Source organism: Silurus meridionalis, chromosome 22 (assembly GCF_014805685.1).
Source record: "Silurus meridionalis isolate SWU-2019-XX chromosome 22, ASM1480568v1, whole genome shotgun sequence".
Taxonomy (NCBI): domain Eukaryota; kingdom Metazoa; phylum Chordata; class Actinopteri; order Siluriformes; family Siluridae; genus Silurus; species Silurus meridionalis.
Genome location: NC_060905.1, coordinates 8,677,359 through 8,700,021, shown reverse-complemented (window position 1 = coordinate 8,700,021; position 22,663 = coordinate 8,677,359). Strand labels below are relative to the sequence as shown.

General features: G+C 38.8%; 1 protein-coding gene and 1 long non-coding RNA gene across 5 annotated transcripts; one reads left to right on the top strand and one right to left on the bottom strand.

The window, feature by feature from the left end:
* Positions 1 to 321: 321 nt before the first annotated feature.
* On the bottom strand, positions 322 to 4,029 carry actb2 (actin, beta 2). 2 transcript variants are annotated; one of them, XM_046834234.1, is made up of 6 exons: positions 3,900 to 4,029; positions 2,541 to 2,665; positions 2,212 to 2,451; positions 1,420 to 1,858; positions 1,140 to 1,321; positions 322 to 1,050 (listed from the first exon to the last, which is right to left on the bottom strand). In XM_046834234.1, exons 2-6 carry the CDS (start codon positions 2,661 to 2,663, stop codon positions 907 to 909), a joined length of 1,128 nt encoding a protein of 375 aa, XP_046690190.1. In that variant the 5' UTR covers positions 2,664 to 2,665; positions 3,900 to 4,029; the 3' UTR covers positions 322 to 906. The 2 variants fall into 2 exon arrangements, with proteins under 2 accessions (XP_046690190.1, XP_046690191.1); XM_046834235.1 differs by having other exon boundaries at positions 2,541 to 2,670; positions 3,900 to 4,025.
* Positions 4,030 to 9,732: 5,703 nt separating this feature from the next.
* LOC124376476 lies at positions 9,733 to 21,968 on the top strand. 3 transcript variants are annotated; one of them, XR_006923839.1, is made up of 6 exons: positions 9,733 to 9,872; positions 10,422 to 10,557; positions 11,562 to 11,828; positions 14,598 to 15,816; positions 19,130 to 19,293; positions 20,539 to 21,968. It is a non-coding gene; the product is annotated as an uncharacterized LOC124376476 (long non-coding RNA). The 3 variants fall into 3 exon arrangements; XR_006923840.1 differs by having other exon boundaries at positions 11,562 to 14,724; positions 14,808 to 15,816; XR_006923838.1 differs by having other exon boundaries at positions 11,562 to 15,816.
* Positions 21,969 to 22,663: the final 695 nt, after the last annotated feature.

Sequence of the window (22,663 nt, the reverse complement as noted above, 5' to 3'; positions counted from 1 at the left end):
ATTTTAGGGAATGCAAATCAGTCTTAAGTAAAAACAGTCTTAACTGAACATCACTATAGCATTGAGACTGATGTTAAAGCCCCACGTTTCCTTATTCTGCCAAGTGCTTGAAGTTGTAGAAAAGGAATGCAGTCACTTTTCTTTATTCCAGGAGCCATGAGATGTACTTACTATACTCCCTATAAACTGCAGTAAAGTGTAATGATCAGATTAAATTAAACTGCTACTGAAGACCAACTACAGGGTTCACCATAAGAATCTGAAGCCCCTCTAAATACCAAGTCACCTTTTTACATTTATAAAAGACTCAAGACAAAATTCTCATCTTAGATGTGCACTTTTATTGGAATTGAATTAGTCAGTGTACAGGTTGGCCCCACCAAGAGTCTGGTACCACCATGTTCCATACAGCTTTTACATTTGCCCAAAGGTGAATGAACCTTTACATTTTGAATAAAGGTAAAGCTTTGTATTTCCATTTTGTAACACAAAGAAAACAAAAGGACTAAGATTAAGGCTGAAAGTACAAAAACCCAGACATTGTTTTCCGTTACATAATTTACATACAAGCAATACTACAATGTTAAGTATGCTCCCAATTACTGGGCAGCCTTCATAGAGGCAAATAAGTTTCTGAACAATGCATTTAACAAACATTTGGAATGACTAAAAGGAACCAAAAGGGGGGGAAAAAAAAAAAAGAAAAAAGAAAAAGTACTTTGAGTCCTCAGATGCATTGTAGAACTTCGGGGATGCTTATTTGCCAAAAAACATTGCCGTCACCTTCACCGTTCCAGTTTTTAGATCCTGAGTCAAGCGCCAAAAATAACAAAAGCCATGCCAAATGTTGTCGTTTCAGGTATTTCTCTGCGCAGATTGAGTCGACGTGAAGTGGTAACAGTCTGTTTAGAAGCATTTGCGGTGGACGATGGAGGGTCCGGACTCATCGTACTCCTGCTTGCTGATCCACATCTGCTGGAAGGTGGACAGGGAGGCCAGGATGGAGCCTCCGATCCAGACAGAGTATTTGCGCTCAGGTGGGGCAATGATCTGCAGGTACAAGATCAGCATTAGTCATACAAAGCCTTCAGCTGCATTTATCCACCACTTGTACCAAGCCATTGGTAAACAAAGCTCACCTTAATTTTCATTGTGCTGGGGGCCAGGGATGTGATTTCCTTCTGCATCCTGTCTGCAATGCCTGGGTACATGGTGGTACCACCAGACAGTACGGTGTTGGCATACAGATCCTTACGGATGTCCACATCACACTTCATGATCGAGTTGAAGGTAGTCTCATGGATTCCACAGGACTCCATACCTGAGAACCAATACTATATTAGACAGTGTCTCCAGAAACACTAAAATAGTACAAGTGAACTGCACCTATAGAATTTCAATTTAAATAAATATCCTTACCCAGGAAAGATGGCTGGAAGAGAGCCTCGGGACACCTGAACCTCTCATTACCAATGGTGATGACCTGTCCGTCAGGCAGCTCATAGCTCTTCTCCAGGGAGGAAGAAGAGGCAGCAGTGCCCATCTCCTGCTCAAAGTCAAGAGCAACATAGCACAGCTTCTCCTTGATATCACGGACAATTTCCCTCTCAGCTGTGGTAGTGAAGCTGTAGCCTCTCTCGGTCAGGATCTTCATGAGGTAGTCAGTCAGGTCACGACCAGCCAAGTCCAGACGGAGGATGGCATGGGGAAGAGCGTAACCTTCATAGATGGGCACAGTGTGGGTCACACCATCACCAGAGTCCATCACAATACCAGTGGTACGACCAGAGGCGTACAGGGACAGCACAGCCTGGATGGCAACGTACATGGCTGGGGTGTTGAAGGTCTCAAACATAATCTGAAATGAGAAAAAAAAAGGAAAAAAAAAAAAAAGGAAGTTTATTTTCTGTTCCAGTCATTCAGTCATCACTACAAACCATGCTGTTAGAAGTAACAAAAAAAGGCAAGTCAGGCAATTAAAAGGGTGTTTTTTTAATAAACAGTGCAGTAAAAGTGTCAAAAGACCAGGCAGGGAACAAGTAACCTGCTGGTTCCAACAGAGGAGAAACTCAGGAGTTCAGAAGAGATGAAGCCTGGAGAAAGTGAATGAAGGAATGAATTGAATGAACTAAAAGGAGTAAAGTAAAAGCTCTGAAAAGGACAGCCAAAAGGTAGAGTCACTTTACATTTTAACTCCATTACTAAACTAACCTGGGTCATCTTTTCCCTGTTGGCTTTGGGGTTCAGGGGAGCTTCGGTAAGCAGGACAGGGTGCTCCTCAGGGGCAACACGCAGCTCGTTGTAGAAGGTATGATGCCAGATCTTCTCCATATCATCCCAGTTGGTGACAATACCGTGCTCAATGGGGTATTTCAGGGTCAGGATACCTCTTTTGCTCTGAGCCTCATCACCAACATAGCTGTCCTTCTGTCCCATACCAACCATCACACCCTGTAAAAAGCAAAATTAAAGTTATTTTTTAATGAAATGCAGAAATAACTTTGTAATGCAGAATAATAAATAATAAAAACAAGTTATACCTGGTGTCTTGGGCGACCCACAATGGATGGAAAGACAGCACGGGGAGCATCATCTCCAGCAAATCCGGCCTTGCACATACCGGATCCGTTGTCAACAACCAGTGCGGCAATTTCATCATCCATGGCTGAACTAAACAAAAAGGGGAGGGGAAAATTAAGACACAGAAAAGCAGCAGCACATTCAGTAACCATGTGACCACACTAAACCAGAACTTCCTGTTTCCGTTAGTCTTGCATTCCATCATGTGACCACTAGAGGGCGCTAAATGAACAATGCACGCCAGACAAAGGAAGTACCTCTACATACTCGCTATTACCATAAAAGGCAATGGTTTGAGCCGCTTTGCGACTGCCGGTGGTATGGCAGTCGGGGGATCAATAAAAAGGAACGGGCTACGAAGTTCATATCCATGGACACTCCCTGAAAGAGTTGCACTGCCTCCTAATGCCGGTTTAACCCAACATCAGCAATTATTTCTCATTAACGAGACTGCGCCATGACTCCGCAGCCATGACGTTCAGTTACATCCGTCTGACCGCCTTTCAAAATGGCTCTTAAATATCAAATTAATCCCGAGTTTTATTCAGGTTCAAGGACAAACCCTTTTTTGTGGCTTTAAATCAGAGCTGATGTGAAGCATGCTCATAACCAATCCGTTAGTTAGCTAATGTTGGTTAAACGGGCCACACCTTCATCTGCAAACTGTCGGATTCTTGTGAAAGAAAAATGCAACCAGACAGGCAACTTTTAAAGCCGGCGTGGTTGGTGCAAAACGATTCGACGTCCTGAACACAGGAAACGAGTTAAAAATCGAATTGAAGCCCAGGCCGTTCCGAGTCACTGCGGGGACATTTGCGTTGTAATGTGTGAAGGACGACCGGCTAATGGCGCCTACTGAATGCTAGTTAGCATGCTAGTTAGCTAAGCAGAAACGTTAACCAAGTAGGTCACACCCTACTGCAGCGAAGGCATAAAGAAGCCGGAAAGTCGATCATCTTCAGGCAAGTCATTAAATGCAGAGTGAAATTCACGGTTTAAACACCAACTTATTTACTTAGTAATGAATTAAAGCTTTTTTTTGCCCTTTTAAGCAAATCACGTGCGCGCAACAGAACCGTTTGGTATCTCGTCATATATTTACTAATAGAGTTGGAAATACATTCAAGGCACAAATATACAAATTATAGTACTTTATTTACTACTACAATAAGTAAAATACCCCATTTATTTTTAACTCAGCCAGATGTTTCACATATTAAATATTAAAGCTTATATATTAAATATAAAGCCTATATTAAAGCCTGCATAATTAGTAATTTAACTGAATACTATTGATAGTAATGTAAAAGAAATCTTACCTTTAGATTTTGGGTTTGTCGGCTTAAGAAAAGAATTGGTTGGGCAGATGATATTCCGCACTAGCTGCGTGTGGAGGAGCTCAAAGTGAAGTGGGAGTGCTGGGCACGCGTTTATATACCGCTCCACATGCCCGGCTCTAGCCATAAAAGGTAAACTTTCGGATCTCTGTCGCCTGATTGGTCCGGCGTCACACACCCGGCTGTCGCGTGCACAGCGGTCCACTGGCTTCTTGCAACTTGAGAGTGAAAAGAAGGGGAAGCTGGGCTCGTACAGGGAAAAGAGGCCTGCATGCTTAACCCATAATCACTATTTTGTTGCGAAATATCTGTATTTAAACACATTCTTTTGCTACAAGGTGTTTGTGTGAAAATAACATGGTTGCATGCTTCTTTTCATTCATACAGTGTGTGAAAAATGAATGAATGAACCAAGCTTCTGTAATGGATGACAGGATGTAAGCTAAATGTGTTCACATTGCAATTGTAGCAAAGGATTAACAAGTCATTTATTTTTGTCATATTTCTGCATATACATGATTAGCGGATATTATAATTATAAATGCTTCTCTATAGTGCCACTTGGTAAGCAGGAGGGTGGGTGAAAAGCATAGCCTCTACAATGAGAGGGGCTGTGTTTCCTTTAGCTTCTGTATTGAACCTTGAGTGGGACCTTCAAATGGTTATGAATAATAAAATTAAATACCTGTCTTTGATTACAGTAAGCATAAACAATAATTCTTGCTATATGACTCACTGGTGAGAGACAACAGGTGAGTTAACATGGATTGTAAGGTGTGTAATGTAGTATGACATGCCACTGCAATCATTTTATGGCTTTATATATAAAGACCCAGCCTTTCTAGGGTCAAAGTACTGATATCACATTGATCGCTTTAGTGTCCTCTCGATAGATGTTGTAAACATATATCGCTTAGGCACCTCTTATTGTTTGCAGCTTGATCATCTTTCAAAAGTTGCATTGAAAAGGCATAATGTCTGCATAAACCCTATGAGTTTTAGAGTAAACATGAACAGTCCTCTACAATGATATACATGTGACTTCTAATATATAACCAGTGAGTAAAACTTGTATACCTGAGTCAATACATTTGTAAATGGTAGTTATTAACAGAAACAGCTGACTAGGTTAAACCTTATCTGATGATAAACAATGGAACTGTACTTCCATAAATCCCAACAAATCACTCATCCTGTCAGCAAAGGCTGTTTTCCATATTATAAATCTCTATACAAGTCTCAGGTGTATTTTGTTTTAGATATTCATTTCGTCCAGTGTTATATTTAAGAAAATGTTATTTATATATTGAATATTGTAAATATAAAAAGTAATTCGAGAATACATTTGATTCTATTAAAAAAGCATACAAACTATCTCATTTTTATTTTCCTGCAGTCCCAATCAAATGGGAGTGTTGGGAGATTAGTTCTGCACATGGTAGTTGCAGGAATGAGTTCTACCTCACTATTTAAGTTTAAGGTTAGAAGAACTTCATCTCATAGGATATACATGCTGCAAGAAAAACTTTGGCAGCCCTCCCCCACAAAGAATCCTACAAGTCCATCCTCTTTCAGACAAAGTAGCCTCAAAAGACTGACTTTAAAAGTAGTGCTTTACCTTTCAACAATAAGTTTTTAAATATATTTTTTTTATTCAGTGTGCTATTGAACTTTAGCACAGTCGCATGAATACATATATAAAGCAATTTTTACTCTTTTTTTTTTTTTTTAACTTTTGACTTGGTTTTTTCCAAGGAAGTCTATCTGGGGTTGTGTTTCAGCAGATATGCATCTCCTTTAAGGACCACCACCCTTTTGCATTGATCACTACGGATCGTTATCCCACTCCTAACAACATTCACATTTTTTATTAAAGGTTAAATCCAGCTAAATGTACGATCATATTTAGGTTATGATGTTCTTGAATTTGCTCTTTTGCAGTCTTGCTTCTGAGGCATTTATAAAGTTTGTGTGTCTGTGTCTGTGTATATCTAAGCTTCTGTAAATACTTGTCAAAACATAGGTCTTAGTGCACACTACTATAATGAGGCTTGTGTTCTTCTATTGTCATAATCACAGAAAGTAGCCTATCCTTCTGCATTAGCAATTGTAAGGATTACACAGAAGCACACTCTACCCTACCCCCTTTCTCTTGGAATGCTCTTCTTACACACCCTCTTAGCATCACAGGCAGCCAGTGGCTTCCCCAGTGATGGTAAATGGAGCATTGATTGATAGAACTGCTGTTATACATTGATTTTTGAAACACTTAAATGTGCATCTCGACTGACTACATAGAGCTTGTGAATCAAGTCAGGAACAAGGAAGTCACATTTCACTCTACCAGCTGGCTTCTTAGCCTTCAGATTGGATTAGGTTCCAATTTATGTCCCAGATGGATTCATATACTCTTACATCGAATACACAGCCATTAACAACTCACATTTTTTAGAAATATTAGGAATAGATGTTTTTTGGCTTATGGGATAACCAAGTTAAGCAGGATGTGAGTTAGTGAGTTGTAATGTCACCATCTTTTACAGACCATGCCTTATTTCAAGGACAACATAGAAGCACACTATATAATGATGCAAATAGTAAAAAAACTGTTCAGCACCCCCTGAACAGGATATGATAAAGATCACAAAATTTTTAAAGGAAAAACCCAGCTTCCTCATTTGATTCTTCTGTGCATCAATAGTTGCTCTGTCCTGTGTTTCGACATATCACTGCTTCACTTCCTCTTCTAAGTGATAGCTTTAAGGGTACCAAAGGTGCCTCTTATGGCTGCAAAGATTTACAAGGTGTTGAGTGTTGAGTGTCACCACGCCACATGCTTGACCAGATTGACCTTCTCACATGGACTCTGGCATGCTGATACTTCCGACTTTGGACTTGTCGCCCTCTGTGTTATTTTGCTCTTATATAGAGTGACAGCTACTGTACCCACTGCATGTGAGGAGGTGGAGTGTTGGTGCATTTACTTAAGTGCCTGTAAAATCAATGCAGATCAATGGCTTATTAACATCATGTTCAGATGCCCACAAACTGGGCCACACATGGAGCACAGTCCCTGCTGTAAAGATATACATTTTAGAAGTGATCCGTTTAACAGAGTCAGTTAGCAAAACTATTTGTCTTTAAAAAGTTTCATTTCTTCATTTGTATGACTTTGTCCTGATGAAAATAAAGCTATGAGGTAGACAGCAATATGAAGAATGCAACAGCTTATGTTCTAGCAGTGTATAATCTTTAATCTTAAATTTATCTTATTTCAATCATAAATTAATAATTAATTTAAAGCAAGAGTGAATATGAGGCCAGGATATGTAAGGCCATCCCCAGATATGCCTTACTCATCCGGGCCTCATTTGCTCCTGTTTAAAATGAATAGGAAGATTAAAATATTAAGAAATATATCCAGATGCAAAATTGTCCAATGACATTATCTAGTTTGCAATATTATGTCAGATATCTTGTCAACAAATCTGTCCAAGCATCAAGTATCAAATCCTGCCACTTTCAGCAAACACTGACCAAACCTCTTACAGGATATTGAGTAATGTCTCCAAAGTAAAACTAACCCATTACTGTTTAACTCTATTAAAAATCATTTTGACAAATTGAGATCATTGCCTAGCTGTGGTCTGTGGTTTTGATATTTATTTGAAGTATACATTGAGTCTGTCACTAAGATATTTTCTAAAAATCTAAAAGTTTACTGCATAATTAGGTTGACAATTCTTTACCTTTATAGCCATTTCACTGACACCACTTACAGGTGACTTAAAATGACAACCAAATTACTACTACAATACTAAGCTTAATATACTAACTGGCTACATCAAAGCCTCTTGTATATTCATTGCAAGCCTGGATGTTATTGCTGATGTCATTGTAGGGGAGAGCCATGAGGTATTGGCATCCCTAATACTTCTGTCCCTGACTAATTCCTGCTCTATTGCTGCACACCAAGGCCAGGTTCCAAGAGAAAACTTGGCAGAGAACTCTATTTGGGTTATGTGCACATATCACCAGCTCCTCAGAACTGCTGTTATAAGTAGCCTTTTCTTTATGTCAGTGTGTGCTTATTGTTTAAGTCTTCTTTCTCGTCTTAGCCATGCTGTACTCTTCGAACAAATTGAGTTTATTTAGAAAAACTGACACATGTAAATACTAACAATCAACTTAAATCAAAACTGCCTCTAAAATGAACATCAGATATCATAGCATGGTACACACAGCCTCCAGGCGCATGGTAACTTGAGTTGCCAAATAAGGGAATGACTGAAGCATTCTGAACAGGAAGTAAGTTTCTGAGGGATACCTTTCCCTGCAAGTTTGTACAGGAAATCACATTCAAGCATGTTAAGCCACAGGAGGGCCTGGCCAGGGCTGGAATGCACAGAGCTGCATGTACTGACTGCTTTTAATTCTGCCCTGCTATAACCTGCTGCTTGCACAGCAGTGAGAAAAGACAACACTACACTGTATAAACACAGTGCTTCAATTATCACAATTTAAACAGCTACCTCATCTGTGTAGTGTTCTGTAAAACCTGAACCCAACTATTGATTCATTTCTGTTGCCTGTTGTTGCTTTTAACTCTGAGTAATAAGCCAAACCCTATTTCAGTGAAACAGAACATCTTGTAACGTCCATTTAAATTTGTTTACCAAAAGTGCAGAAACAGGAAGATAGAGCACAGAGCAGTTCTGTACATTTAAAGAAGTTTCTATTAACATGTGAGCTAAAATCATATATAGAGTTTTTGCAGTCCTCTTGTGTACAAACCACAGATAGGTCACATTTATAGCTATCGTATTTATTTCCTCAAAGGCTTAGCTTTAGACCGTTTGTGCACTTTGGCAGTGCAGAAGCCTCACCCTCTAGTCGATGTAACAGCAACCACCATAAAAGGAAATCTTTAAGTGTGTCACATGGTAACAATGTCAAGAATTCAAGGCTTGTGTCACATGGATCTTTCTCAAGGAAATCAAGCTTTCTGAAATGAAAAAGATTGTACTTGTGTTTGCTAAACGGTGCTAGGCAGTTTTGAATATTTTCACTTCTGTTTTACCTCAGATGTCAAGTAATATGCAAGTGTGCATTTAAAGTACAGCACTATTTCTTCACACTCTTCTTAATATTTCTGTAATTGTGTGAAATGGTTGTGTTTTTCTATCTTCTGATTCTGGTACAGTTACTGATGTTGTTAGAGATTTGTTGCTGACACAGAGAAGTAGTGAATGGTGTGCTGTTGATCTACATAACAGCAAGCAAGGAGGAAGTGGCCTGAAATGACAGTAAAATCTTAACCTTATATAGTCAGCCTTGGCAGAGGAAATGGTGACTGAAGCTTTGTGTTCATTTAGCTGGCTGACTAGGGTTTGTGCATTCAACAGTTTCTACATTACAGCATCTCTGTCACTGAGTCTCTGTCTCTGTCTCTCTCTCTCTCTCTCTCTCTCTCTCTCTCTCTCTATATATATATATATATATATATATATATATATATACATACATACATACATACATATACATATACACCTTAGTTTTAGATTTGAAATTTATTTTGATCTCTCACTCGCTATTACACCCTTGTGCATGAATACACAGTAACAGTTAAATTTTCTCTCAAACCTCAACACTCCCATGCTCTCTCATCTGTACAGTGTTTATATGACAAACAATTGCCTGTTCAAGGCCTTCTGGGTGGAGCTTCTTTCCTTTTCTCATGTCTCACGTTCCATATATGGACAAGAGCAGCAGGTAGTTATTGCCAAACTTAGTCATCAAAGCATGGAGGCTCAGTGAGCACACAGTTAGTCTGCTGTGTTTTTCTGGAAGTCAGAGGGTGTGTTTCGTTACCCTCCAGGGTTCTGTGCACTCTGGGACATATGCCGTTTCCAAACCTGTTTACTATTTTGGCTTGTCACACAACTTCAGGACAAGGTTCTCAAAAATAGCTTCTTCGGGTGTTATTGTCCAATAAGAGGAAATATTAGTGATGAAATATCAATACTTTCTTGTTTCTATAACCAGCAGATGTTTATGTATGTGAGTTAAATGAGCACTTTTGTTAGTAGTACTGGGGTTTGTTGGGTGAATCAATAGCCATCAGTTTCTTGTTAATGTAAAAACAAAGTGACCGATTTAAGATAACTTCCGCTTTCTTACAATTTAAATATTATAAATAATTGGTAAATATTAATAGATTTAGAACTTCAAGCAACTGCTATCATAACATTTTTCTCTAAAACAGAAAATACCACATTACTTAGTTAAACTGAGTGAAAGTTTCACAGTTTCAAATAAATAAGCCTTGCTCCTTAACAAGCTTTGCACTTTATACTACATCAGTCACCCAGAGGACTCTATTTCTGGGTTTTATCACCAATTAGTGTTAAACAAAGAAAGAAAAGAATTTAGTGAGCGACTGTTTTCCATGTGTATCTGTGAAACATGCAGGATCTCTGTTATTTCTGCTCATTTTTCTATTAGGTGTATGGAAACTGCAGAGAGGGCATCAAGTCTGGGTTTAAAAGCTTCTGTGGTTTACAGAGTATTGAATCACAAGCGCTTAGTATTCTGGCAGTCTTTCTGTCTGAGCTGCTTCTCCTGCCACTCATCCTTTGACGTAAGAAATCTTCCCTAATTTTTTGTGCATTTTTCTCACCCATCAGTCATATAACTTTCCATCTAAACCCAGCTAACACACATACAAAAAATGATGCAGGGTCAGGCACAGGCCTTTAAAGTGATTTGATTGTTATTGTTTTGCTTGTGCCTTTACACACCACAGCAAGAGGTTGTATTTCACCACATAGACTCTGAGAGATTGTTTGTATCTTCTTATTGAAAATAAAAATTATTCTCATACCATTTACATGTATATGATACATAAAAAGAACCAGATGGGAAAACTGGGCATGTAGACTATTAAAAGGAGTCAGGTTTCCATTGCATTTATACATCACACCGAGAAAATAGCAAATTAATGGTATATATTTGTAATAGCTTTTGTAATATTCAATCTAAATAAAACTGCATGCTCTCTGCATTCTTTCTAATAGAACGGATGGCTGTGAAGTAGAGTCAATTTACATATTTATATTATATTGAAAGGTCCATAAAATGTCTGTTACAGTTAAAATATTACACTTGATAGTCAGTAGCAAAACATTAAAGAATCCCTTCCACAAGCCAAATTGGCTGCTGTTAATGATGCATGATCTAAGTCATACTGATATATACTGTAATGCAGTCGCATACACAAACACACACACACACACACACACACACACACACACACACACACACACACACACACACACACTCTAAGTCTTTCCAGAAGAGAAGGTTATTATAACAGCAGAAGAGGGAATAAATCTATGATGGATGTTCTGTATTCAGTCATGGTTATAATGATCGGATTTCTATACGAATACTTTCGGTCAAGTAGTGTATCATGTTATTTTTATACTGCAAAAAAAAAGAAAAAAGTTTTATGTGTTTCTTCCACTCCTGTGCCTTCATCTCCTTTATAGGCAAAACCTCCTCAGCTAGGGATTTGTAATCCTGTGTAAGAATGCTATAACATGATTTTAGTGTTTAGCAAAGAATATTTTTCTGCTTTGGCAGTGAGCTGCCTCTGGGCAGTGTGGAGGCTCTGCCTGGACAGCAATGAGGAGGTGGAGGAAGAGGAAGAAGAGTGGGATTGATTTTTGATCCACAGGGGGGAGAAACAATACAGAGGAAGGGGACTCCATTGCCATTCACAGCAAGTCTATAGCAGTGATTCCCTAAAAAGGCAATCCAATCTGTCAGCATGAGTGATGGGAGGAGCACCAGCAGGAGTGGGAGAGGAGGGTGAGGGGAGGCCGGAGCCAGGGCCAGGTGTCAAGCCAGGTAAGAACATGTTTTGCTGTCAGAGCACTAATCTTAAAGCCTTGGTTTGGTCACTTACTCGGCTGATTGGCAGATGTTATGATAGCTGGAAAAGAAGCTGCAATCACACCTAGTCAGCATGGTGTGTGTATTGCAGGTAAATCAAAGAACACACTCCTCCCATCACCTTCTGTAAGCACACACTGACTGCCTAAATAAGGCAAGGTTGAAGATTGACACTGGGGATTGGCAACATTTCCATGCTTAAAATTCTTTATCGTCTCCATCTCTCTCTGTCTCTGTCTCTCTCTCTCCTTGCTCTCTCTCTTTCACTTTCTCTCTCTTTCTTTCATTCTCTCTCTTGCACACACACACACACACACACACACACACACACTCACCCACACCCACACACACACCCCATATATTTGTGTGTCTCGGTTCCAAGCAGCATTAACATTATTGCCAAAACACTGAAATGACAAAGAAATGTTATATAAGTAGGGGGAATGTGTGTGTTTGTGTTGCTGTATCACTCATTATTTACAGGCTGTGTGTTTGTCTCTTTACCCTTTGTGCAGTTTATCAGTTTTGTTAAGTGTAAAACTGGATGAATGAACATTTAGTAATGTTTGCTGTAAAGGGCTGGATTTCTGACAGAGCTTTATCTCCAAGGCATTGCTGTTGCATGGTGCTCACATTCTCTGCTCTATATGAGCTGTGATTTTATCTATGAGCACATCTTGGACCATGTTTGATCCATGTTTGATGTAATGTCACTTTTCGAAGCCAAAATCACCACATTTTATCATGCTCTGGTTAAGCCTTTTACTGGTTCATGTACGCTTATGAAGAGTAGTTTCAGTATGAGTCTGTGCACTTTTGCTTTGTGTTAGTGTGTGTTTTTGTCAACAAGAAATTAGATCAGGTTTAGATAAAAGAGATATAGGCACATATGAGAAGGCAGAAGGCAGTACCATTTGGTTAGATGATAACTCCGTGCTGTTGCATAACTCAGATTCCATAGTTCCAACCTCTAGCTTGAATGTAATAGCTATCTAATTGACAATGCATGAAATTGTAAAAAAATATATACTAGCTAAGAGATCTAATCACACAGGTTTTTATAAACCTAATCTCTTTCTTGGAAATATGCAGGCAATGTGTGACTACCAGAGAACAGGCTTTTCCATTAATAAAAACAGAAACTTATTTCATAGGAAAACTGAAACTCATTTAACTCCAATCTCACATTGGACTTTTTGGAATTTAATTAACATTTATCTAAAAGTTTAAATGTTGGGGGGTTTTTCCCCCATAAAGAAAAGAATCACTAAAAAAAATCTCTACAGTATTCTATGGACATAGCTTTCTATTTATTTCTCAGTTAAGAAAAAAGTCATTAGATATGGATTAGCTGGAAAGAGTGCAAGAGTGTTTTCTTTGACCCTTTTTCCTTGTACAATTCTGTGGTCAAACACTTTATACACTGAAACTACTAACAACAAACATTATTATGTTGTCACAAGTTATGATATGCTTCCTGTACTTTTATTATATATTGTGGACTTTTCAGGGCGAGAAACAAGGAGACTGCTGCCTTTTTTCAGAGATAGGTGGCAGAGTTCAGTTCAGTTCAGTGCTTTGTGTTAAAAATCTCAGTTACACCATGTAAACATCATACTTGTCTTGAATATCCTGTTGGTTTGGGAGAAATACCTTATTTCTGCAATGAAGTCATTATATGAGAAGATACTTTCTTTCAAATGAAAAAGCTAAGAATCCAGATTAAATTGGAGCCAGGTAGGGGAACGTGTGTCAGCACTGGGAGTGCCAGAGGGAGCAGATTGTTGTTTGACTAATAAATGAGAGAATGTGTGTTAGTGCAGAGTGGACAGATGGGGACTGGTGAGCTTCTGTCCCATATCACAATGGCCTGGCTCAGCAGGAGAAATTAGGGTGGAGCTTATTGGTCCCTCATCACTACACAACACCGGCCTGGGCCACATATCAACTCAGCTACATCTGGTGCTTGGGCCCGCTCCTATGTCCAGCAAACTGCAATTCAACATGCTTCTAGTCCCTTAAACTAGAGAAATAGAAATACAGTCTTATGTGAAATGTGGAAGCATAGATAAGACTTTTGAAGAGTGGTCAAAATTTGGTTGCCGTGTTTGTGTAAAAATGTATTGCACTCATACGATTCTGTGAATTAACTGGCACTTCTGCCCCAGGGTATCAGCTGAATGGCCATATTGGTGTGTGTATGTGCAAGTGTATGTTGGTGTGTGTGTTTGACCATCTGTGCCAGATGTTAATAAGGCATCACGTTAAACAGATGGTAGGAGTTAAAAAATGAGACTCCAGATCAGGATTATTATTGCCTGGATGTTTTTCATTGATATTCAGTTTCCTCTTCACCCGTGGGGACTATCTTCAATTACATAATGAGAATATCTTGAATAGTTCAATTGGAGTTTCTGAATTTCTCACAATATCTTGCCTAGGGATCTGTCCAATAACCATTGTTGAACAAGGAAATGAAGCTTTTCTTTTTTCTTTTTTTAATAGCCAGAATAATATCCAGTGAAGCAGTGATATTACTGGTGCTGTGTTTTTTCTCTGAATGGCTGAGGGGTGAAAAATGGGGCCCTCCAGAAGAGCTGCTGCTCTTTGTTGTCCCAGTGAATATCATTAGCATCTAAATTGCCTTTCTGGCCACCAGAAACTAAAAAAAACGTGTGTGTGTGTGTGTGTGTGTGTGTGTGTGTGTGTGTGTGTGTGTGTTAGTACGAGGAGACACAGTAGCACAGGGGTGCACACAGACAGGTGATTAGAGAAACGCCTCAATTAGACTACAGCCAGAAGTGGACAGCAAACATGCTGAAAACACCCAAAACGTCATTATCATATCAAGGTTGTTCTTTGCCCCTGATCCTGATTTGAGTCAGTAATAGTTACAAATCTAATCATAACAAGATGTGTTTTATGTTTTTGTAGATAACTGAGGCGGTACAGTACAGACTGTAAGTACACAAAATCAGTAAAATCAGTCCCGTACGGGATGCACTTTTGTTCTGCATCAACAAAAGATTAGCTAAAAATGTCTTCATTTTCTTTATTGGGTGTATGGTTTTGAACAACAGTTCATTGTAGAAAGCTAGTAATTAATAAAATATCTCCAAACATTGACCAACATTATTTAAAAAATTAAAGTTACAATGGTCTTAAAAGACTAATAAATGTGTCAGTGCTCATATATCAACATTCACAAGTCTACCTAGGTCTATGATGTTTAGATCAATGTTTTTTGTATTGCTATAGCACTGCATTGTGCTGTGTTTCAATCAAGACAATTTGGAGTTAATAAGTATAATACTATTGACATACGACCGATGATGCTGAAATGAAAGTTAAGAGAATGTGAAAATATTGTTTGCAATGTAAACCTTTGTAATTCAGAATGGAAAGCCTTACAAAGGAAGTATAACATTTGTCATGAGAGACAGGTTTCCTGAAAAATTTTATATTAAGTATAAGTGAATGCAATCTCCCTGGAAACACGTTGCTATAGTAATGTGACTGGAGCAGCTGCAGGATCTCAATGTAACCAGTAGGTGGAGTGGCAGGGCTCAGACATAACTGCTTTACAGCACTCCCTAGCACCAGTAAGACCTTTGCTGACACACCCTTTAAAAAATGTATGTGACTGTACAGTAAATTATAGTTCAATATGAATAAAAGAAGATATTATATCTGGAGATCAATTACCCGAAAAAACCCATAATATATTAGGTCAGACAATAGACTTTAACAAAGAATGTTTCTTGTTGTTGAGGATAAAAGGCCTAGAAAGATCAATCGTGGCTACTGATGGCTGGATATGACCTTCAGGGATGGGTGAATCCGTACAGCCACTTCAGAAGTTCTATCCTCAGATCCTGTTTCTCGACCCATCACAACGCTACTCTCCCCATATAAATCAATAGAGCTGTGGGGTTGACGTAAGGTGAGTCAGGACTGTAAACTATCCAGGGAAAAAAAACTAAATAGGTTTTTCCTCACACAAGCTGCACAATTGTATGATCAAACTCTTGATGTCACCCAGATGAGGATGGGTTCCCTTTTTGAGTCTGGTTCCTCTCAAGGTTTCTTCCTCATAACATCTAAGGGAGTTTTTCCTTGCCACAGTCGCCACGGCTTGCTCATCAGGGACAAATTCACACCATTCACCATCACTGTTGATTTGTGTAAAGCTGCTTTGAGACAATGTCTGTTGTGAAAAGCGCTATACAAATAAACTTGACTTGACTTGACTTGACAATTGCTGTTTGGAACCCAAACTTTTTTTTTTTTTCTTTAGAAAAGAAAATAAACAACTTTTAAATAGACAGAGAAGAAGTATCTCTATGTCTCTATGTATGAATTAATAAGATCAAGCAAAATGACAAAATGTTGTCTTTGTAGGTATGGGTATTCCAAATGGGCTCACAGTTTGCAGAAATAATCAAGATATTATTACGATAATGCACTGTTTTGTAATTAACCTCCAGCCGTCTTACTCTGTGTGCTCTTAATTACTCCCAATACACCATATGGGATCACTCTTAAGCTGGGAGATGGCATTCCCCTGCCTTTTATGTGGGGGGTTCTAATGGGCTGTGGGATAAAAACTGATGAATCACCCACCCTTGCCTCTGATGCATGACATAGACGAATCTACACCCCCTCACCCATCATCTGAGCTAAAACTCAAATAACTAGCTCCTGTGGCATAACTCTTATTTAGGAGCTATTTGAAACATGTAGGGTCATTTTTAGATATATCGAATTTTTTAAGTAGCACCCGGTCACCCCTTTTTTCCTTGTCACTTTTGATCTCTGCACCGAGTTTGGCATTCAACAGCTACGTGTATTTAGTCCCAGGAGAGCCAACCTTATCTCCTTTCCCTCTCTCTATCTCTGTCTCGAGAGAATAGTATGCACTCAGCAGGAGGCTGGGGAGAGAGATTTAGCCTCTGTTAATGGGGATTCAATAAATATGCATGAAGATAACTCACTTGACCTTATAGGCGCCTTAGTTCCTGTTGAGGTACACAGGATTAGAGATGTATTTGGATGAAGTGACATTTTCCATAGTCACCTCTGAGTTTATATCGCTTACCAACATATTACAGAGTGTTAGAACAGTGAAGGTGAGCAGTGTGAAATGATGCAGAAATTCAATTCATATGCTGTTGTAGCCTATGTTTCAAATTAGAAATAGTTGCAGAGTGAGATAATTGAAAGCTCTGTTTCATGAATTAGAACAGGAGCCACTTCTCCACACATTATTTTAGTGCTCTGTAGCTGCATTAAAGTGGTATTATTAAATGGAGGACCTTCAAATGAAAACATTGCCGTGTAACATACACCCAGCGTAATTTACCTTTAGACTGGTTGTTGTGTACACTGTGGTTATCATGCAGATTCTCCAGAGTGTTTCAGCAACATGTCTAGTCTACTTCCCCCCAACCACCCTCCTCGCCTTGTCTGTCTATGATACTGACTGAGCTAAATCTGCCTTCTCTCGCAGATTAATCTACATTATCGCAGTGCTTAGAGAGTGCTCTGTATTGCCAGAGAAACCTAATAAATGTGAGATATTACATTTCGAATGACAAAAATGAACATTATTTTGTTTATGTGAGCTGTAATTATGATTTGTGTATTGTTGCACTTATCTGGCTTTATTATGTATTACCTAAGCCAGAAGTCCACAATCACTAGGCTGCTAGTTTTGCTATGCTAATTTCCTGCACTTATATGCATCGATAAATTAAGACCACAAGTTGTATGACTACAAAACAAACATCACTGGGAAGTTTGTTGGAAAGTGGGAAAGACAAATGATGAGAAAGCAGAAGACTAGGAAAATGTCAGCATAGAGAAAGCTTAATTTAAAAGAAAATATCAAGAGTCTAAAGACAATCTGAGTATCTGTAAACATTGCTCTCAAATGATAAAAAAAATTGAATAAGGCCTGCTAAATCCACACTGACAGTCCTTTACACTGCAGCTGGATTCTGATGCAGCCCCTGCATTATACACAGGGCAGCCCCAGCACACATTCATCACTTCTGCCCTGTGTTTTTTGCAAAAACTCTGGAATTTGTGGGTTGAGTCAAAGAAGGACTGTACGAATGGAGGGAGACGTTGCTGTTGCATAGCTGATGGATTATGCAGGACAGCATTCCCTACATCTCCCTATAGAGTAACTTGCTCTGACTGCAGGTTTTGCTGCTTTTGGCCCAACCAGAGCAACCGCTTTTTCCTGCTGGCATGACAAAGGCGGACAGGGAGGAGGGCAGGCGAATGCTTCAGCCACTGAGTGGCCCCTAGAAGAAAAAAAAAACACAAGCCTGTGACCTCTCACCCCAGCTGCTGGAGGGGTGGGGAAAATTTCCACTGCCTGGGCTCCCTGGTGATTTTGGGCTTTTTGTTAAACAGAGAACGCCCTGAAAAGGGGCTTATACAATGGTGCTGTACTGCTACAATTCTTCATTGCTTTCCACATGCCATTTCAAGTTTTCAAAAAATATCAGTAATTTCTGTGTGTCTGGAATCACTTAAGAGAGAGAGTGTGTGTGTGTGTGTGTGTGTGTGTGTGTGTGTGTGTGTGTGTGTGTGTGTGTGTGTGTGTGTGTATATAAATGTATGCCCCCCTCCTTAAATTATATCCTGTGCCAGAATGAATGAGAAGTTTTCACCTCCTCTGCATCTGGTGAAGCCATTATAGAGTGTTACAAACAGTGTTTAAAAACTGTCTCCTTTTGCTCCTGCCTGTTCAACTGATTGTGATAAAGTTCAATGTCCCTATAACATTTTAGGAAGTTCAATAGTTGAAATGACATTTAAATTTTTTATACACCCTTCATTATATGCTTATGTAAAATTATTTTACATCATTTATATAAGGAACATGCATACATATTAAAGTGTATACCTTTTCCCTTTTAAAGTTATTATTACCGTTTACATTGTAAGTTAAACAGTCTGCTGGAACTAATTGTAAATTGTACCTATAACCAACATTTTGTTTCCTGTCAAAATGACTTCTCAGATACAATCAAATTCCTTTTTCTGAATAATCAGTAGTCAAGTCAAGTCAAGTCAAGAAGCTTTTATTGTCATTTCAACCATATATAGCTGACACAGTACACAGCAAAATAAGACAACGTTCCTTCAGAACCCTGGTGCTACATTAAACAACATAAAGCTACATAACAGAAAACATCCAAATATTTTTTTCTGATAATTACATTTTTTATTCCATTTGGCAGGCTTCCTTATCCAGAGTGACTTACATTTATACAAGTGAGCAGCTGAAGTTTAAGGGTCCAGCAGTGCCAGCTTCGTGGTGCTCAGATTTCAACTCGCAACCTTATAACAAAGGTCCAATGCCTTAACCCCCTGAGCTACAATTTCAGAGTGTGTTCTGGATTCAGTAAGTTTTTGTCTTACAATGCTATATTATACTAAAGAAATGAAAAATGTCAATTTGGTACTAACTAACCTCCTTACTGTTTCCCTGATCCATTGTTCTATCATTATTTAAATCTCAGGTGTAAGCACTTCCTAATGCTAATAATTTACCAGGTTACTACTTCATATTAGCTAAATGCAATTTACTTTAATTCTGTCTGCTGAAAATCTGCGCCGTTAACACATCTAACTAGAAGACACACTTTCCGATGGTGATTTAGTGATTAAGGATTTGGGTAAAAAGGGCCAAGAGATCTTGCAAGTCTGGTGCAATTCTTTAATAAATATAGCTTTTCTGCTGAACTAGCAAAATAAAAGCCACAGATCAACTTCAACCCTATGTTTCCTATATTTACTCACCACTTACCGCTTAAAACAACCTCTATAAAAATGTATACAGTAAACATACTCTGTGATCTCTTTTTAATCTATGGTCTTCATCGTGGTTGAGAAAAAAGCTCATTGTGGCTATTGTTTCTCAGTGTATACATCATCGTGTGGAGATATGATCAAATTGCAAGCTTTAAGATGATGAAGTTTGTGGCCAGGACAGTTTATGCTTATTCTTCTGTATACACACATATATGTAAAATCTGCACAGCCGTATTAACATTATTTAATAAAGATAAGCAAAATAGAAACATTTTAGGGGAAAACATACAATAAAATGGTTGCATATACTGTATGTGCACACCCTTTTACAAATACTTTATTTAAGCAATGTTTGCTTTAAGTGTTTTTCAACTTAGTATATCTTGATTTGGCAATTCCACTCTGTCTTGCAAAAAGAACACATAAATATATATATAAATTTGAGCTCTGACTAGGCTGTTCTAAGATATTGATAATCTTCTTTAAACACTGTTCTTTTTTTATGACTTGGATTTGTTGCCTTTAGCTGTCTGAGATCTATCTATGATTCCATAACATGGATGCTACCACCACCATGTTTTACTGAGGATGTGGTGTTCTTTGAGTGAATAGCTATTTTTACATGCACCAAACATCTTAGAATTATGCACAATCAGGTAACATATTTTGTTAAATGATTTAGAATGATTTGATTAAAAAAGCAATCGCTTCCAACTTCCATTGCAACTGATCATGCAGGAAGTCACCAGTACTTGCCAGATATTCCAGCAGCTACTTTGATGTTGTTGTAGGTCTCTTGGCAGTCTCACTGATAAGTTTTTGTCTTGTCCTTTAGTCTATTTTGGAAGGATATCCTGTTTTTGCTGAACGTCACACTGGCGCCTCATTTTCTTCTGGAAAGTCTTTTGTATGTGCAAATGTTTTTCTCCACATCTTGGATATGAATATATATACAAAAATATACAAAAAATGCAAAGTGTAAACATTTCTAAAGATGCAAATCAGTCAGAACCACCAGCAAACAAACAAAACCAAAATAAAAAAAAACCCAAACCAACTCAAATAGACTGCTTGTACAATGTTTATTAAGCATGAGGCAATGTACAACTGCACATGACCCATAAAGAACAGCACACATTTGAGTATGTAGGTCATAGTGTCAGTGTGATCACCCTTAGGAGAAGAAGTTTTGTCAGACTGGGTGTTGGAACCTGCATGACCGTGAATGCTCAGTCTGTTGGCAGAGGGAAGAGAAAGAAAAAAAGAGAGAGAGGGAGAGGGAGAGAGAGAGAGAGCAAGCAGGAGGTGACTGGATGATTCAGAGAAATGCATTCAGGTCAGTAAGCTTCTGGCAGGGTGCTCTGGTGCACACAATACAGCAGACCCGCTGTGTCAGCCCTTGAGAGGTATAAGGGTGAGTTAGCAGAACAACAGAGCTGAACATCTCTCCAATTCCAGAGGCATTAAACTTGAAAATAGAGGTTACAATACAGTACCACTGAATGTATCGAATGTTGAAGCATTAACTATCTATACTTTATTCAGCACCATATCAATGGAAAACTACATGGTGCCATGTTATTAGAGATTTAGGCCTGGAATGGTTTTAAGGAGTGAATGGGTTAACAATATAAACACAGACAAATGTGAAAACCCTTTAGACGACAGCAGTACCACCACCGCGTAGACCGTTAAACCGGCTGATGTTTGGGTGGTAAATAAATTGTTAGACAACAGTGTTCACAGTGCACACAAAGAGCCAGTGTAATGTAACGGCTCACAGCCGCATGCTGGCTCATCCTAGTCATGGGCGGGGGGGGAAGAGACGGGGAATGGTTGTCTGATTGGCTCGGTGGTAAAGGCAAGCGAGGGCGATTGATGCCTCTGTCCGCTCAGGAGGAGCTGGCAAATCGCACCTGACGCAGTGCTGCAGCACACTATCGATATGCAGCACATCACATCTCCTCCCCAGTGCTGCCACAGCCAGTACACAGCCAGAAAGAGAGGAAGAGATGAGGGTGGAGATAGGAAGACAAATACTGTACACAGCACACAAAGAATAGGAGTAAAGTTAAAAGGCAAGCTGAAGGAATATCTACATTTTGGCTGCATTCCACAGATGAATGCACACACAAACACATCTGCAGCAGAAACAACACTCCTCAGGACATTACCCTCAGCAGCTATGCCTAACGAGTTTGCATTGCACAGCATGTTTATTTAGGCAAAGCTTTCGCTTAGCTTGGAAAAAACTTATTTCCTCTTTAATTATTAAATGAATGTTTGAGGCTAATCCATGAGTGTGTTATAGTGCCTGTATCATTTAAATATAAGGCCACTGTAAATTAAAAAAAAAACAGTAAATAAGGAGATTTGTGTCACTGTTGCTTTTGTGCTCATGGCTATACTCAGATGAGCCTGGCTTTTTAGAAGAGCAGATTTGGAATTGTGTTGCCATGGTAACTGCAATGGCTTTATCATGTGAACAAAGATCCCTCTAAGCCTTCCAGTTCTGAGATGGCCACTTCATTGCATGTGTGTGAGTGTATCATGAAGGGAAACTTTATCTAAAACAGGCTAGGAGAGCAGACAGAAGATTGACAACACCTCCCGAAACTGTATTAGAGATTCAGATGCTTTGCAGCAAAAGATATGCGTTTCTCAATGCTTTTCATTTTGAGTAAGAGCTCTCTAAATGATCTTTATTAGTCTTTATACATAGCTATAAGTCATAAAAAGGTTGCATGCAAATGATGCTCTTGTGCGATACAGATAAGATCTCTGATATCGAATAGCTTATAAAAATAGTAGCACAACAAAAAAAAAGATAGAAATTGATTTCATTTATTTACGATGGAGTTAAAAGTTAGATATGTAATATGTTGCAATAAAGAAAACGTGTATCCGAGACAAATAAATTTACAATTTCATGAGTTCTTTCAGGTACTTTCAAAGTTTTT